At 44.3% G+C, this 16,290-nt stretch overlaps 2 protein-coding genes across 3 annotated transcripts; one reads left to right on the forward strand and one right to left on the reverse strand.

The window, feature by feature from the left end:
• Positions 1–608: 608 nt before the first annotated feature.
• mrpl2 (mitochondrial ribosomal protein L2) lies at positions 609–3,994 on the reverse strand. Its single transcript, XM_072676725.1, has 7 exons — positions 3,915–3,994; positions 3,356–3,443; positions 2,968–3,160; positions 2,720–2,861; positions 2,207–2,433; positions 1,522–1,595; positions 609–1,107 (listed from the first exon to the last, which is right to left on the reverse strand). The coding sequence occupies exons 2-7, from the start codon at positions 3,428–3,430 to the stop codon at positions 895–897; spliced, it is 924 nt and encodes a 307-aa protein (XP_072532826.1). The 5' UTR covers positions 3,431–3,443; positions 3,915–3,994; the 3' UTR covers positions 609–894.
• Positions 3,995–6,299: 2,305 nt separating this feature from the next.
• On the forward strand, positions 6,300–13,900 carry l2hgdh (L-2-hydroxyglutarate dehydrogenase). Of its 2 annotated transcripts, XM_072677226.1 has the most exons (10): positions 6,301–6,526; positions 8,102–8,217; positions 8,347–8,498; positions 9,783–9,914; positions 10,149–10,311; positions 10,786–10,820; positions 10,907–11,074; positions 11,565–11,722; positions 12,769–12,900; positions 13,304–13,898. In XM_072677226.1, exons 1-10 carry the CDS (start codon positions 6,468–6,470, stop codon positions 13,497–13,499), a joined length of 1,311 nt encoding a protein of 436 aa, XP_072533327.1. In that variant the 5' UTR covers positions 6,301–6,467; the 3' UTR covers positions 13,500–13,898. The 2 variants fall into 2 exon arrangements, with proteins under 2 accessions (XP_072533329.1, XP_072533327.1); XM_072677228.1 differs by lacking the exon at positions 12,769–12,900 and having other exon boundaries at positions 6,300–6,526; positions 13,304–13,900.
• The last annotated feature ends 2,390 nt before the right edge of the window (positions 13,901–16,290 follow it).

Genomic DNA, 16,290 nt, shown 5'->3' on the forward strand with positions numbered 1-16,290 from the left:
GAGCTGACCTCATTTCATACAGTCAGAAATTAAACAGCGTTAATTATTCAGTTGTTAAACAGAGTAAAACCTTTACAGTAAACTGAAACAGGGGCTGATGCCGATGCTGGAGTGCGGTGCTGGCGTTGGTGTCAGTCGGGCCTGCAGTGAATAAACCCTTTAAGCGGTCGGAGCTTCAGTCTGATCTCTAATCTGGGAGGTTTAAAAAGGCATCTTTGCACAAAACCTTGTTTTAAATGAACAGTATTTTTAACTGTGCCACTAACAGTGAACAGCTTTACCCTGTGCATGTGATCTGATCTTTATGCAGATTCAGATTTTATATTGTTTTCTTTCCAAGTGTTTAATAAAATAACTCCGACTCTGATAAAATAACTTCGTCTCTGATTTTAACCTGCTTTCAGAAACGCACCAGACCATCAGACAGTTCTTCAGGAACTCGGAACTGTCCAGTCTCCACCTTCACACACTGAAATCAGCCCAGACAGACAGGTAATCAGACAGACAGACAGACAGGTAATCAGACAGACAGGTAATCAGACAGACAGGTAATCAGACAGACAGACAGGTAATCAGACAGACAGACAGGTAATCAGACAGACAGACTGTGGCATTTGAACCAGGTTTAATGTGTGAAGCAGGTTTTTACAGTGTAAAGTGTTTCTGGAAACAGAGAAACAGGCAGAAACGTCTGCTGCTGATTATTTGCACAGTCCATGAGACAACTGTGATCCTTCACAGAGCAGGACCTCCACTTAGCCCAGCAGGAAGAGAGCTGAGGGACACTTCTGCTGGACAGTCCTCACTCTGGGTCTACGCTGATCTTCTTTGCTGTTCCAGATTGAGCTCTGCAGCACTCTGGGGTCGGGTGAGAGCTCCTCCACACAGATGTGGTCATGCTTTGGCCGTGATGGAGGGCAGGTTGACGTAGCTCTTCATGGGGGGTAAAGGTCGGATTTTGCGTCCCGCCCAGCCACCCTTCCTCTTCCACCGCCCACTGGATGGCCGGATGCCCAGCCAGCGGTTCCGGCCAGCTTTACCAATGATGCGCTTGTTGTGGTCGACGTTAGACACTTTGCCCACCGTCGCCATACACGTCTCCAGAACCTGCATGTGCGCGCACACACACACACACACACACACACATATATTATGGCTGCTTTAACTGGTTCAACATGGTGTCTCTTTACAGATAAAGTCCCGTCCTTTCAACAAAAAGAGCCAATCAGTGGCGAGAACTCGCCGAAAACTCAAGTCTTTAGTGAACTACTGAGCCGAACTCTACAAACTACTCCTGACTGATCAGATTCACTCAGGGATTTAAAATCTGATCCTGAAACGGTGATCTGGCCTTTAGCTTACAGCAGTTTATTCCCTCCTCCACAGAAATGAGAGCCTGGTCTCCTAAGACTAGATGTAGCTGCCCAGCGGCGCTGCAAATAATAACCCCTCCTAATACAGCCTCACCGCACTGCTCTGTTTGCTCCAGTGCTAGAACGAGGAACGCCAGTCTGAAGTTACCTGAATTTGATGTTTTGAAGGCAGCTGAACAATCGCCGTTCCGTTCACTTTACGAAGCAAAACACCACAAGTACCTGAAAAGAGATCAGACCCACACAGATTCATTTAGTAGAATTATTAAACCACGTATCAAATGAAATACACTACACTGACAAAAGTATTGGGACACCTGCTCATTCACTGTTTTTTCTGAAATCAGGGGGATTAAAAGGAGCTGATCCTGCTTTTGTTGGAGTAACTGTCTCTGCTGACCAGGGAAGAAGACTTTCTACTAGGAGCATTGCTGTGAGGATTTGATTGCATTCAGCAACAAGCTTAGTGAGGTCAGGATGTTGGGTGATCAACTCATCTCAAAAGTACTCGATGGAGCTCCTTTACCATCATTCCAGAGAACACAGTTCCTCCACAGCTCCTCAATGTTGGGGGGCTTTACACCCCTCTAGTCCACGCCGGGCATTAGGCAGCATGGAGCCAATAGGGTCATGATGTCTATCTGCTCCAGAGAGTCCTATTCTATTGGCAGTACTTCTTCTCTACAGGGACTAGACAAGCTGTGAGTGTGCATTTGCACATCTGTGTCAGCAATGGGTGCAGCTTAAAGTAGAGGAATGTATTTATTAGGAGGAGCGTCCACAAACATTTGCACACAGTGTATAAAAAGGCTTGAACCCCGTAGAGTCGGCACCTGCAGCGCGTATGTACTGAGCCCCTTTCCCCGGGTAAAGCTCCAGGTTATTGATCAGAGTCCCCACAGGCAGAGCTCCCAGAGGGTGGGAGTCACCCTCCTTTGCCAACACCGCCATTCGTCCGATCACAGGAGAGGTGTTAATCAGATCTCCGACCTGCATGTTCTCTGTGGCGATGATCCAGCGCTTGCGGTTTCCCCCGGCAACCATTGCAATATCTGCTGACCTGCAGAGGTGGGCAAGACCTGGTTACATTCACAGCTGTTGGGACGAGCTCAGGTAACACTGATCCTACTCCAGTGTATCAGTGTAGACTCCATGAGGAGAACTTTGGAGATGTTCTAATGAACACAGTGATTGAGAACCATCACCAGTGAATAACGATTATTGATTATCAGAGCTGCATGTGAAGGACTGGGCTGTGTTAGACAGTCACTGAACTGTCCCTGCCGTCAACGTGTTGCAAACAACATGTACCTAGCACCTTTATTCTGACAGGGTGGGTCCTCTACCTGCAGGGGTCATATCGCACTTCAATGACCTTCTCCACGATCTGCTGACCCTCCTTGCCCTCTTCGTAACGCAGCCTCTGGAAGTCTATCATACGATATCTCTGCTTGTGTCCACCTCCGATCCCATGCCGTCTGATCTTCCCTGCAGTTCAGAAACACAGGGGTGGTCGAACACCTTTAACAGAGTTAAAACTCCACAGCAGCCGGAACAGAGAAACGCCCTGAAACACAGGGGAAGCCATGTGTACCGGTATAGTCTCTCCCCCCAGTCTTCTTAACCCCGATTGGCCGGATGGTGTATTTGTCTGTCTGCTTCCACTGCGTTCGGTTCTGCTCCAGAGCAGCTGTGGTCAAGAAGCCTCGGCGAAGCGGCAGCGAAGGATTCCCAGGCCGTCCTGACAGCAGAGCGGTGTTCAGGACAGGACTAGCGAGAACCTGTAGCTGAAATAAACAGGATTTAAGAGCTACCCATTACAATGTGCAGCCACAGAAAATTCACTGGCCACTATATTAGAAACACCCATCTTGTTCTTCCTCACTGGCCACTTTAATTGGAGGAGTTTCCAATAAAGTGGCCAGGCAGAGTATGTGTGTGTTAACAGATATATGAATAATCTGACACGATGTCAGACTGACCGATGTAGAGGTCTTGGTGCTGATGGTGCTCACGGTCAGCACCCTCAGAGCACTGCAGAGTGAAGACAGGGCCATCACCAACGGGAGCCTGCAGAAGTAAAGGACAGGTGGAGGTGGAGGTGGAGGTGATTAGGAATTAGTGGAGACTGAAAACTCAAGCTGTGGGTAACTGAAGGCTGATCCAGCGGGCTTTAAGAACAACACTTTATGCCAAATAATGAAACGATCATAGGGCGTTTAAGGTGCTCCTTACTGCAACTGTACGTTCCACCTTAAATGGTGCTGCAGCACTTCAGCCTTTCAGAAAGAGACTAATGTTATTTTTATTATCCGGACCCGTCCGGACCCGTCCGGACCCGTCCCTCTACCAGCGTTCACTAGAGCTGCTTAGGGGGCTTTGAAACGAATGAAACGACCCCAGCATTTAAGGTGGACCAGAAATTCGACTATGAACCGAACCGAAACCAACAGCACCTCTAACCCCACCCTATCATCCACCCTCTGCGCATCATTAACACCTTCTATAAACTACACCCAAAATGAAGGAACGATCACCCACCGGCAGTCCGTGCAGTAAACACACACTCCTCTAACACACTCCTCTAACACACTCCGAGCGCACTTTGTCCTTCAGCGGCAGCAGCAACAGCATGAGCAGTCGCACAGCGATGTCGTCACGGACCGACGGAACTCGGGTGTATTTTAATCCGCGCCCGCATTCAGTGCAGCTGCGCTCCGACTGGCTATAACTATATACTACAACTATATACTATAACTATATACTATAACTATATACTACAACTATATACTATAACTATATACTATAACTATATACTACAACTATATACTATAACTATATACTACAACTATATACTACAACTATATACTACAACTATATACTATAACTATATACTACAACTATATACTACAACTATATACTATAACTATATACTACAACTATATACTATAACTATATACTATAACTATATACTACAACTATATACTATAACTATATACTATAACTATATACTACAACTATATACTATAACTATATACTACAACTATATACTACAACTATATACTATAACTATATACTATAACTATATACTACAACTATATACTACAACTATATACTATAACTATATACTATAACTATATACTACAACTATATACTACAACTATATACTATAACTATATACTACAACTATATACTATAACTATATACTATAACTATATACTACAACTATATACTACAACTATATACTATAACTATATACTACAACTATATACTATAACTATATACTACAACTATATACTATAACTATATACTATATACTACAACTATATACTACAACTATATACTACAACTATATACTATAACTATATACTACAACTATATACTATAACTATATACTATATACTACAACTATATACTACAACTATATACTATATATTATAACTATATACTACAACTATATACTATAACTATATACTACAACTATATACTATATATTACAACTATATACTATATACTACAACTATATACTATATATTATAACTATATACTACAACTATATACTATATATTATAACTATATACTATATATTATAACTATATACTACAACTATATACTATAACTATATACTACAACTATATACTATAACTATATACTACAACTATATACTACAACTATATACTACAACTATATACTATAACTATATACTACAACTATATACTATATATTATAACTATATACTATATACTACAACTATATACTATAACTATATATTACAACTATATACTACAACTATATACTATAACTATATACTACAACTATATACTATATACTATAACTATACTATATACTATAACTATATACTATAACTATATACTATAACTATATACTACAACTATATACTATAACTATATACTACAACTATATACTACAACTATATACTATAACTATATACTACAACTATATACTATAACTATATACTATATACTACAACTATATACTATAACTATATACTATATACTACAACTATATACTATAACTATATACTATAACTATACTATAACTATATACTACAACTATATACTACAACTATATACTATAACTATATACTACAACTATATACTATAACTATATACTATATACTACAACTATATACTATAACTATATACTATAACTATACTATATACTATAACTATATACTATAACTATACTATATACTACAACTATATACTATATACTACAACTATATACTACAACTGTATACTATAACTATATACTATAACTGTATACTATAACTATATACTATAACTGTATACTACAACTATATACTACAACTATATACTATAACTATATACTATATACTACAACTATATACTATAACTATGTACTACAACTGTATACTACAACTGTATACTATAACTGTATACTATAACTATATACTATAACTGTATACTATAACTATATACTATAACTGTATACTATAACTGTATACTATAACTATATACTATAACTGTATACTATAACTATATACTATCTGATATTACTAAAATGCTACGTTTTCAATGGGCAGATCTGCAGCTGAAACAGGCAGCCTAGTGCAGCCCAACATTTTTCAACATCAACATTTTAATAGAGCATTAGAGTATCATATATATCACTATAGACCCCTGTGACGCGGTCTAAGCTTTCAGCCTTTGTTTTCCTTCCATTACTTTTACTTTTCTACTTGAAGTGGTTCTGAAACCAGTACTTTTACACTTTTACTGGAGTAAAAAGCTTCAGTTGATACTTCAGCTTCTATAGAAGTCTTTTAAAACCTTGTATCTCCACTCACTTCTACCTGAGAGATGAGTGTGAATACTGTAGACACCTTTGTGAGCAGTAGGGGGCAGCAGAGCGCTGCCCTGCGGCTATAGAGATTGGAGTAGAAGCAGCAGCAGCAGTAGCAGGAGGAGGAGGAGGAGGAGGTGTAGCAGGTGTAGCAGGTGTAGCAGGAGTAGCAGGAGGTGTTGGGGGTCTGCAGCGCTGCTATGAGAGCCTGTCTGTCTGCTTTACTCTCCGTCTCCTCTGTAGTTACTGCTCCGGCTGCTCTCCGCTATGAGGGCGGCTGTGTTGAAGCGGCTGCGCTTCGCTCCGGTCCGTCTGCAGCATCGCAGGTTAGTAACCTAACACACACACACACACACACACACACTAACACACACTAACACACACACACACACACACACACACTAACACACACTAACACACACACATACACTAACACACACACACTAACACACACACTCACACACACACACACTAACACACACTAACACACACACATACACTAACACACACACACTAACACACACACACACTAACACACACACATACACTAACACACACACACTAACACACACTAACACACACACATACACTAACACACACACACTAACACACACACACACTAACACACACTAACACACACACATACACTAACACACACACACTAACACACACACTCACACACACACACACTAACACACACTAACACACACACATACACTAACACACACACACACTAACACACACACACACACTAACACACACACATACACTAACACACACACACTCACACACACACACACACTAACACACACTAACACACACACATACACTAACACACTCACACACACACACACTAACACACACACTAACACACACACACTAACACACACACACTAACACACACACACTAACACACACACACACACACACTAACACACACACACTAACACACACACACACACACTAACATACACTAACACACACACACTAACACACACACTAACACACACTAACACACACACATACACTAACACACACACACTCACACACACTAACACACACACACACACTAACACACACACACTAACACACTAACACACACACACACTAACACACACACTAACACACACACACTAACACACACACACACACACTAACACACATACACTAACACACACACATACACTAACACACACACATACACTAACACACACACATACACTAACACACACATACACTAACACACACACACACACTAACACACACACACTAACACACACACACAAACACACTAACACACACACTAACACACACACACACAAACACACACACATACACTAACACACACACTAACACACACACATACACTAACACACACACACTAACACACACACACACTAACACTAACACACACACATACACTAACACAAAGACACACTCACACACACACAGGTATGTAAACACACGCGTGGCGCGGCCGAGCGGAGGGTTAAAGTCCTTCTGCTGGGTTTGTTATTGAGCTTCTTGTTGGACTCATCCGCTCCACCCTCAGAGGCGCAGCAGGGTCTGATTGCTGCACCGTTGAAGGTGGAGCAGATGAGTCCAATCAGAAGCCAAATGCATGCCTTGCCTGGACGATCAGATGGCTCTAAAACAGCCGGTCATCCACTACAGTGTCCTACAGGAGGAGTTATTGTGGCTTGCATTATATTTACTCCTGATTAATAATTATTCATAAACCCAATACCCTCTAATTTCACCCCATTAAAACCTAGTAACTCCTGCTGTGCACAGTAATGCTTCACTCACACACTCACACACTGCTCTACCCTGTCATCTGAACTTTGTGTCACTGGGAACCAGTCCAGGGTCCAGTAAATGGTGTGTGTGTGTGTGTACAGTGCCTGTGACGTGGCTGTGGTCGGAGGAGGGATTGTGGGTCTGGCGTCAGCGAGGGAGCTCATCCTGAGACACCCCAACCTCACCTTCACCCTGCTGGAGAAGGAGAAGGAGCTGGGTAATAATGGTTTATTAATAAAAGTAATTCATCATTAATAATAATAATAATAATAATAATAATAAAGGGTTGTTAGTATGTGTTGCACCAATCACACATATAGATGTGTCTCTACCCCCCCCCCCCCAGCTCTCCATCAGACAGGTCATAACAGTGGAGTGATCCACAGTGGGATCTACTACACCCCCGGTTCCCTCAAAGCTCGTCTGTGTGTGAGGGGAGCGTCTCTGGCCTATTCCTACTGCGACCAGAAAACCATCTCCTACAGGAAATGCGGAAAAGTCAGAGACCACTGACACCACCAGACACCACCAGAAACCCCTGACACCACCAGACACCACCAGAAACCCCTGACACCACCAGACACCACCAGAAACCCCTGACACCACCAGAAACCCCTGACACCACCAGAAACCCCTGACACCACCAGAAACCCCTGACACCACCAGAAACCACCAGACACCACCAGAAACCACCAGAAACCACCAGACACCACCAGAAACCCCTGACACCACCAGAAACCCCTGACACCACCAGAAACCCCTGACACCACCAGAAACCCCTGACACCACCAGACACCCCTGACACCACCAGAAACCCCTGACACCACCAGAAACCCCTGACACCACCAGAAACCACCAGAAACCCCTGACACCACCAGAAACCCCTGACACCACCAGAAACCCCTGACACCACCAGACACCACTGACACCACCAGACACCACTGACACCACCAGAAACCACTGACACCACCAGAAACCCCTGACACCACCAGAAACCCCTGACACCACCAGAAACCCCTGACACCTCCAGAAACCCCTGACACCACCAGAAACCCCTGACACCACCAGAAACCCCTGACACCACCAGAAACCCCTGACACCACCAGAAACCCCTGACACCACCAGAAACCACCAGAAACCCCTGACACCACCAGACACCACCAGAAACCCCTGACACCACCAGAAACCCCTGACACCACCAGAAACCCCTGACACCACCAGAAACCCCTGACACCACCAGAAACCCCTGACACCACCAGAAACCACCAGAAACCCCTGACACCACCAGAAACCCCTGACACCACCAGAAACCCCTGACACCACCAGAAACCCCTGACACCACCAGAAACCCCTGACACCACCAGACACCACTGACACCACCAGAAACCCCTGACACCACCAGAAACCACCAGAAACCCCTGACACCACCAGAAACCCCTGACACCACCAGAAACCCCTGACACCACCAGAAACCCCTGACACCACCAGAAACCCCTGACACCACCAGAAACCCCTGACACCACCAGACACCACTGACACCACCAGACACCACTGACACCACCAGAAACCCCTGACACCACCAGAAACCCCTGACACCACCAGAAACCCCTGACACCACCAGAAACCCCTGACACCACCAGAAACCACTGACACCAGTAATCAGTAGTCATATAGTCAGGCTTCACTCAGCTGATACTCTGACTCCAGTAACAGTCACTCTCTCTCTGTCTGTCTGTCTGTGTGTGTGTGTGTGTGTGTGTGTGTGTGTGTGTGTGCGCGCAGCTGATCGTGGCGGTGGAGAGGGAGGAGATCCCCCGTCTGAAGGCTCTGTACGAGCGCGGACTGAAAAACAACGTGAAGGAATTGCGCCTGATCGACGGCAGAGCCATTCGAGAGAGAGAGCCCTACTGCAGGGTGAGAGAGCGAGAGAGAGAGCGAGAGTGAGCCCTACTGCAGGGGGAGAGAGGGAGAGAGAGAGAGACAGACAGACAGACAGACAGACAGACAGACAGACAGACAGAGAGAGAGAGAGAGAGAGCGCGAGAGCGAGCCCTACTGCAGGGGGAGAGAGAGAGACACAGACAGAGAGAGAGAGGCTGCTTTGTGTGACCTAAAGTGGTCAGATGAGATGTGTGTGTGTGTGTGTAGGGGATCATGGCTCTGGACTCCCCCCACACTGGGATCGTGGACTGGCGTTTGGTGGCTCTAACGTACGGTAAAGACTTTCAAGACGCCGGCGGCTCCATAGTAACAGGGTTTGAGGCTTCAGACATCACCATGGCAACGGAGAGTCCAGCTGGCAACTCTGAGGGTAGGGAATGTGACATAGTGGCTGACACACACACACACACACACACACACACAGTTAGCATTAGTTATGGGCGTCTCATTCTTTAGTAACGCTGTGGTTCTGTACAGAACACCTGTAACCCGAGTCACTGCCCAACTGTAGTCCCCAGTACTGCTTCACCCCAAACACACTACCAAATCTGATTACGTAAAGGTTCTGTTACTGATCCGTCCTGGTGAACCGGATCAACCCAGACTGTAATGAACACTGGTTAGAACCGCCAGCGTGTTTTAAGCGCTCTGTAGGATGGAGTACCTAACAGCATCTCCTCACACACGGCCAGCTGCACCACTGCTGTTCCTCTGCTGCTGTCACCATAGTAACACTTACCACTGTCCAATACACGCATTCTGATATAAGGCCCCTCACCTTCACCCCTCACCCCTCACCCTCACCTGCAGTGGATCTGAGTGCTGGTGTTTGATGTGTTCTCAGGTCTGAAGTTCCCGCTCGTTATCAGGAGCTCGAAGGTGAGCGAGATCTCTGCGTATCTGAGTTCAGCTTTACTTCTGTAAAAGAGTCCAGAGAGAGTGTGTGTGTGTGTGTGTGTGTGTAGGGGGAGGAGCTAAGGTGTCGGTTCGTGCTGACCTGTGGAGGTTTGTACTCTGACCGTCTCTCGGAGATTTCGGGCTGCAGTTCTGAGCCTCGTATCGTTCCCTTCAGAGGAGATTACCTCGTACTGAAACCAGAGAAGAACTACCTCATCAAAGGAAACATCTACCCTGTGAGTCTGCCTCTCACACACACACACACACACACACACACACACACACACACACACACACACACACACACACCTTACCACACGTGATGGGTGCCCTGCCCCCAAACCTCTGTAATAGGTGTACAGAAATAAAACAATTATGGAGAATTTCAATAAACAAACATCTAACTAAAATATTATACTATTATATTAATTATAATATTATATTATTATTTCAAATTTATATATTATTAGAATTTACTTCATAAAGTTTATTATTATTCATATTATTAACTTTTTTAATTCATACCGTTTTGTGTGTATATATATATGTGTGTATATATATGTATATATATGTGTGGTCACTCGGTTTATTTAAACAGTAATAATAATAATAATAATAATAATCACAGTTCAGTCTAACATTCCACAGTTACTGCAGTTGAACCACCACCTTTAGAGAGTGTGTGTCTGTGTGTCTGTGTGTGTGTGTGCGCGCGCGTGTGTGTAGGTCCCAGACCCACGGTTTCCGTTCCTGGGGGTGCACTTCACCCCTCGTATGGACGGCAGTGTGTGGCTGGGGCCCAACGCTGTGCTGGCGTTTAAACGGGAGGGATACAACCTGTATGACTTTAACGCTAAAGACTTCACAGACGCTCTGTCCTTCAGGTACCTCTGCCTGTCTGTCTGTCTGCCTGCCTCTCTCTCCCTTGTCTGTCTGTCTGTCTGCCTCTGTCTGTCTCTCAAGTTCACAGCAAAGCAGTTATTTATCAATAGTTTAGTTAACACTGTATGGACAAAAGTATTGGGACACTTCTGAATCACTGAATCCAGGTGTCTGATTCAGTCCCATTGTCACAGCTGTATAAACTACAGCCTCTAGTCCTGCAGTCTGTCTTTCTTCCACACATCAGTAAAAGAACGGGAGGTTCTGAAGAGCTCACTGAACTCCAGCGTGGTTCTGTATGTAATAGGAGACACCGCTGCACCACCAACTACAAGTCAGCTGGTGAAATCTCCTCCCTCCTAGATCTTCCTCCATCAGCTGTGAGTGGTGTTATTATTGAACAGTGGAAGAGTTTAGGAGGAACAGCTCACAGAGAGCAGCTCAGCCACCGAGTGTCTGTCAGACCACGTAAAGTTACAGGGCGGGGTCAGGGCCGAGTGCTGAGCTCAGAGCAGAGTGCAGAAAAGCCTCCAACTGACTCAGTAACTGCAGCAGAGCTCCAGACCTGCTGCTGCTGGTAGAGCTGCAGAGAGGGAGCGGCTCCTTATTTATAATGCTGATGGGTTTAGAACATAAAAGCTCCTGTAGGTGGAATGTGTAGGTGTCCCAATACTTTTGTCCATATAGTGTATGTGCAGAATAATCCTAACCATGTTCTAGATAACAGTCCTACAGTCTCAGAAACCACATCAACTAGTAGAGATCACTGAACACCTCCACACACTTTCAGGAGTGTGAGGATTTAGGCCTGCTGTTAGCGCCATGCTAATTGGTGGAGTATGAGCTTCTATGACTTGTTAGCTACATTAGCCTTGTAGCTTCAGTGCTAAATTAAAGCGAACACGTCTCCGCTGATCAGTTACAGTTACGTCCCAATGGAGGGACATGTTTGGTATCTGATCTGCGTTGTGTCATGGAAATATCTAAACTGTGCGTGTGTGCGTGTGTGCGTGTGTGCGTGTGTGCGCGTGTGTGTGTGTGTGTGTAGAGGTTTACAGAAGCTGGTGCTGAAGAACCTGGTGTATGGGGTGGGTGAAATGTACAGGGGAGTGTTCCTCAGCGCACAGGTGAAGATCCTGCAGAAATACATACCAGAACTCAGCTGCAGTGATATCGTCAGGTAAACACACACACACACACACACACACACAGTAATGAATATGATCAATAGAAATAGTGCTGAGGTTAAGTTTAGAAATTTCTGCTAATATTTTGCACATACACCATATGGACAAAAGTATTGGGACATGTCACTGTTTCATAAACCCTTGTATCTCCAGTTTTGCGGTTTTCCACTTTTTGCCATAAAGTGAATCTGTCAGCTGATCTTTATACTGGGTCAGAAGTTCCTGATGAACGGACCAATAGAAATGCTCCAACATGACTCTTTTTCCATTGAAAGTTAGGAAGGTTGTTCCTCCTCCTGTAAAGCTCCTGCCTGTAAAGTTTTGGAGATACAAGGGTTTTGTGTGACAACGGTGATGATTTTACATAAAAATGTGTGTGTGTGTGTGTGTTTGTAGAGGTCCATCTGGAGTGAGGGCGCAGGCTCTGGACCCTGAGGGGAACCTGGTGGATGATTTCGTGTTTGATGGAGGTGTGGGGGAGCTCGGCAGCCGCGTGCTGCACGTCCGCAATGCTCCGTCGCCTGCGGCAACCTCCTCCCTCGCTATTGCTGAGATGATCGCAGACGAGCTGGAGGCTCGCTTTAACCTGTAGACACACACATGTACACATACACACACTGAGAGAACAGGTGTTATTTAAAACGTGGGGGGTGGGGGGGATTCGGTCTCCCCCTCTCACCCCACATACAGCACATCATCCACCAGACCGGAACCATGGACTGCAGTCCGGACACACTGCAGCTGTTCAGCTCTGCTCGCTGCTTCAGTCCATGTTCTAGATCCCACTGTTTGCCGGTTTGGAAATTGTTCTGCATCGTAATCTTGATCAAAAACACGTCATAAGTAATATTTTTATAATGAAAAAAAGATATTTTCCAAATAAAATGTAAGAACAGTTGCGGTGCTGTTTTAATTGTTTAATTTTGAACTAAAAGATTTGACATTTTCTCAATTATTGACAACAATGATTTCTGTATTTTTTGCCAATAAAAAAACAGAACTGGGCTTTTTGTTGTATTTCGACCAGGAGAGCCAATGGCAGGGCAGGGTTTACGTTTACGCTGGCAGAGTAAACAGTATGGAGCAGGGTTCTGAGTTCAGACTAAACTCCATGGGGGCACATGAAGGTCATAAGTGTGATTCGTGAGCATGTGAGCAGGACATCTGATCTTGTTGTGTTGTGTGTAATGTACAGTAATGGCCACACGAGGGCACCTTCATCATCTTCAAGAACTGACTGTTCACTTACTGCCTCATAGATCTCCCCTCGACTGGAGCCCCTGGATCCAGATCAGCAGTGTTCATCACTTGAGCTGGTACTAATGTTATGGCTGATTGTTGTGTGGGTGTGGGTGTGTATGATGATGAAAACCACTCATTAGTGCTGGTTAGAAGGCCTCTGTCTGTGGAATGACCCAGTGGTTGTGGAGACACGGTTCTGACTCGCAGGAGTGGTGAAGAGTGACGGCGCTGCTGCTGCTGCGGTCATGGCTGATGTCATGGCTGGAGATCTACTGACCCTCGCAGCCACGCCACGCCGCAGAGCACAGCAGAGTAGAGCACAGCAGGTCCAGCCAGCCGGTGCTGGTCTGTGTCAGTGAGGCCTGTTACTCGGCCCTGCTGTCTTCTACGTGCCTCCTGCTCCTCAGGGTATCGTTACTCTGATTAAACGGAACAGTAATGAGCTTTTACTGATCCGAACACCGCTCTGACTGCTGAACACACTCCACAGAGTCCGGTTCTGTTCTCTCACAATCAGAATCTCTTTATTTCGCCAAGTTTGTTACTGACCTGGTGAGAGCAACACAAGCATGACCTGTAAGAAACACACAGACTGTCAACAAGTGAAGTATGACACTGAGAGATGCACTACTGCACTAATAAACAGAACACGGGCCGTGCCTTCACAGAGGGTTACAGAGTAATAAAGGGCTGATAAACACCTTTTATCTACAGATACAATGACAAGCATTCACAGGCGATTCACATCTGTACAGCTGTGCTAATAATCATAGTGCTAATGCTATGCATGTTGTGTATCAGTGCTGTGCTGCACTGAAGTCCAGTACGGTTTAGAAGCTTAGTTCAGTTATAGATTAGGATTATAGATTATGTTTATAGATTGGGATTATAGACTGGGTTTATATATTAGGATTATAGATTGGGTTTACAGATTAGGTTTATAGATTAAGATTTTAGACTGGGTTTATAGATTAGGTTTATAGGTTAAGATTATAGACTGGGTTTATAGATTGGGATTATAGATTATGTTAATAGATTGGGATTATAGATTAGGTTCATAGATTGGGATTATAGATTATGTTTATAGATTGGGATTATAGATTAGGTTCATAGATTGGGATTATAGATTAGGATTATAGACTGGGTTTATATATTAGGATTATAGATTGGGTTTACAGATTAAGTTTATAGATTATGTTTATAGATTAGGTTTATAGATTGGGATTATAGATTAGGTTTATAGATTAGATTTATAGATTAGGTTTATAGATTGGGATTATAGATGATGTTTATAGATTAGGTTTATAGATTGGGATTATAGATTTGGATTATAGATTATGTTTATAGATTAGATTTATAGATTGGGATTATAGATTGGGATTATAGATTATGTTTATAGATTAGATTTATAGATTAGGTTTATAGATTGGGATTATAGATTTGGATTATAGATTAGGTTTATAGATTGGTGTGTGAGGTGTCCACTGTGGTTGAGGAGAGCAACAGCTCTGGGAAAAAAGCTGTTAGCGTGTTGTGCTGGTTTTGATCCAGTGATCCTCTCTGCTGTCCTGGTGATGCGCAGGAGTTCAGCTCACTATTGGGAGAGGGGGCAAACAAACCAGATGGTTCTGGATGATGTGAGGATGGACTCAGTAATGGCTGTGTAGAACTGGATCATCAGGGTCTGCAGCAGGTTACACTTTTTGAGCTGTCTCAGGATAAACATTCTTTGCTGAGCTTTCTTACAGATGCAGACTGTGTTCCTCTCCCGTTTCAGGAGTCTGGACGTGGTGGGGTCCGGGAACTTCAGTGATCCACAGCGGAAACTGCAGAGCCGTTGATGCAGAGGTGGGGGGGGTTGTGTCGAAAATCCACCATTTATTGTACTATTGAGTAGACAGGCTGTGTGTGTGCATTTGCACACCTGTGTCAGCACTGAGTGCAGCTTAAAGTAGGTGGATGCATTCTTTACAAAGGGGTGTCCAAAAACATTTGGACACTCATGGTACATGTCTCTGTAATCTTGCTCTTGTCTTCTTGGGAGTACGGACTACCAGCCAATCAGATATCTGAAGGGTTGGGCTTGCCCGCATGTGGGCGGGGCCACATCGCAACGCCCCACCCTTTCTGTGCGTCATTCG

Source organism: Salminus brasiliensis, chromosome 4 (genome assembly GCF_030463535.1).
Source record: "Salminus brasiliensis chromosome 4, fSalBra1.hap2, whole genome shotgun sequence".
NCBI classification, from domain to species: Eukaryota; Metazoa; Chordata; class Actinopteri; order Characiformes; family Bryconidae; genus Salminus; species Salminus brasiliensis.

Excerpts from the sequence above, each read along its gene's own strand:
- mrpl2 (XM_072676725.1), bottom strand. The coding sequence starts at position 3,430 with ATGGCCCTGTCTTCACTCTGCAGTGCTCTGAGGGTGCTGACCGTGAGC. Across the intron at positions 2,862-2,967 it reads TGGGGGGAGAGACTATACCG|GGAAGATCAGACGGCATGGG; the intron begins GTACACATGGCT and ends TCTGAACTGCAG. Across the intron at positions 2,434-2,719 it reads GTGCGATATGACCCCTGCAG|GTCAGCAGATATTGCAATGG; the intron begins GTAGAGGACCCA and ends CCACCTCTGCAG.
- l2hgdh (XM_072677226.1), top strand. The coding sequence starts at position 6,468 with ATGAGGGCGGCTGTGTTGAAGCGGCTGCGCTTCGCTCCGGTCCGTCTG. Across the intron at positions 8,218-8,346 it reads GGAGAAGGAGAAGGAGCTGG|CTCTCCATCAGACAGGTCAT; the intron begins GTAATAATGGTT and ends CCCCCCCCCCAG. Across the intron at positions 10,821-10,906 it reads TCGTTATCAGGAGCTCGAAG|GGGGAGGAGCTAAGGTGTCG; the intron begins GTGAGCGAGATC and ends GTGTGTGTGTAG.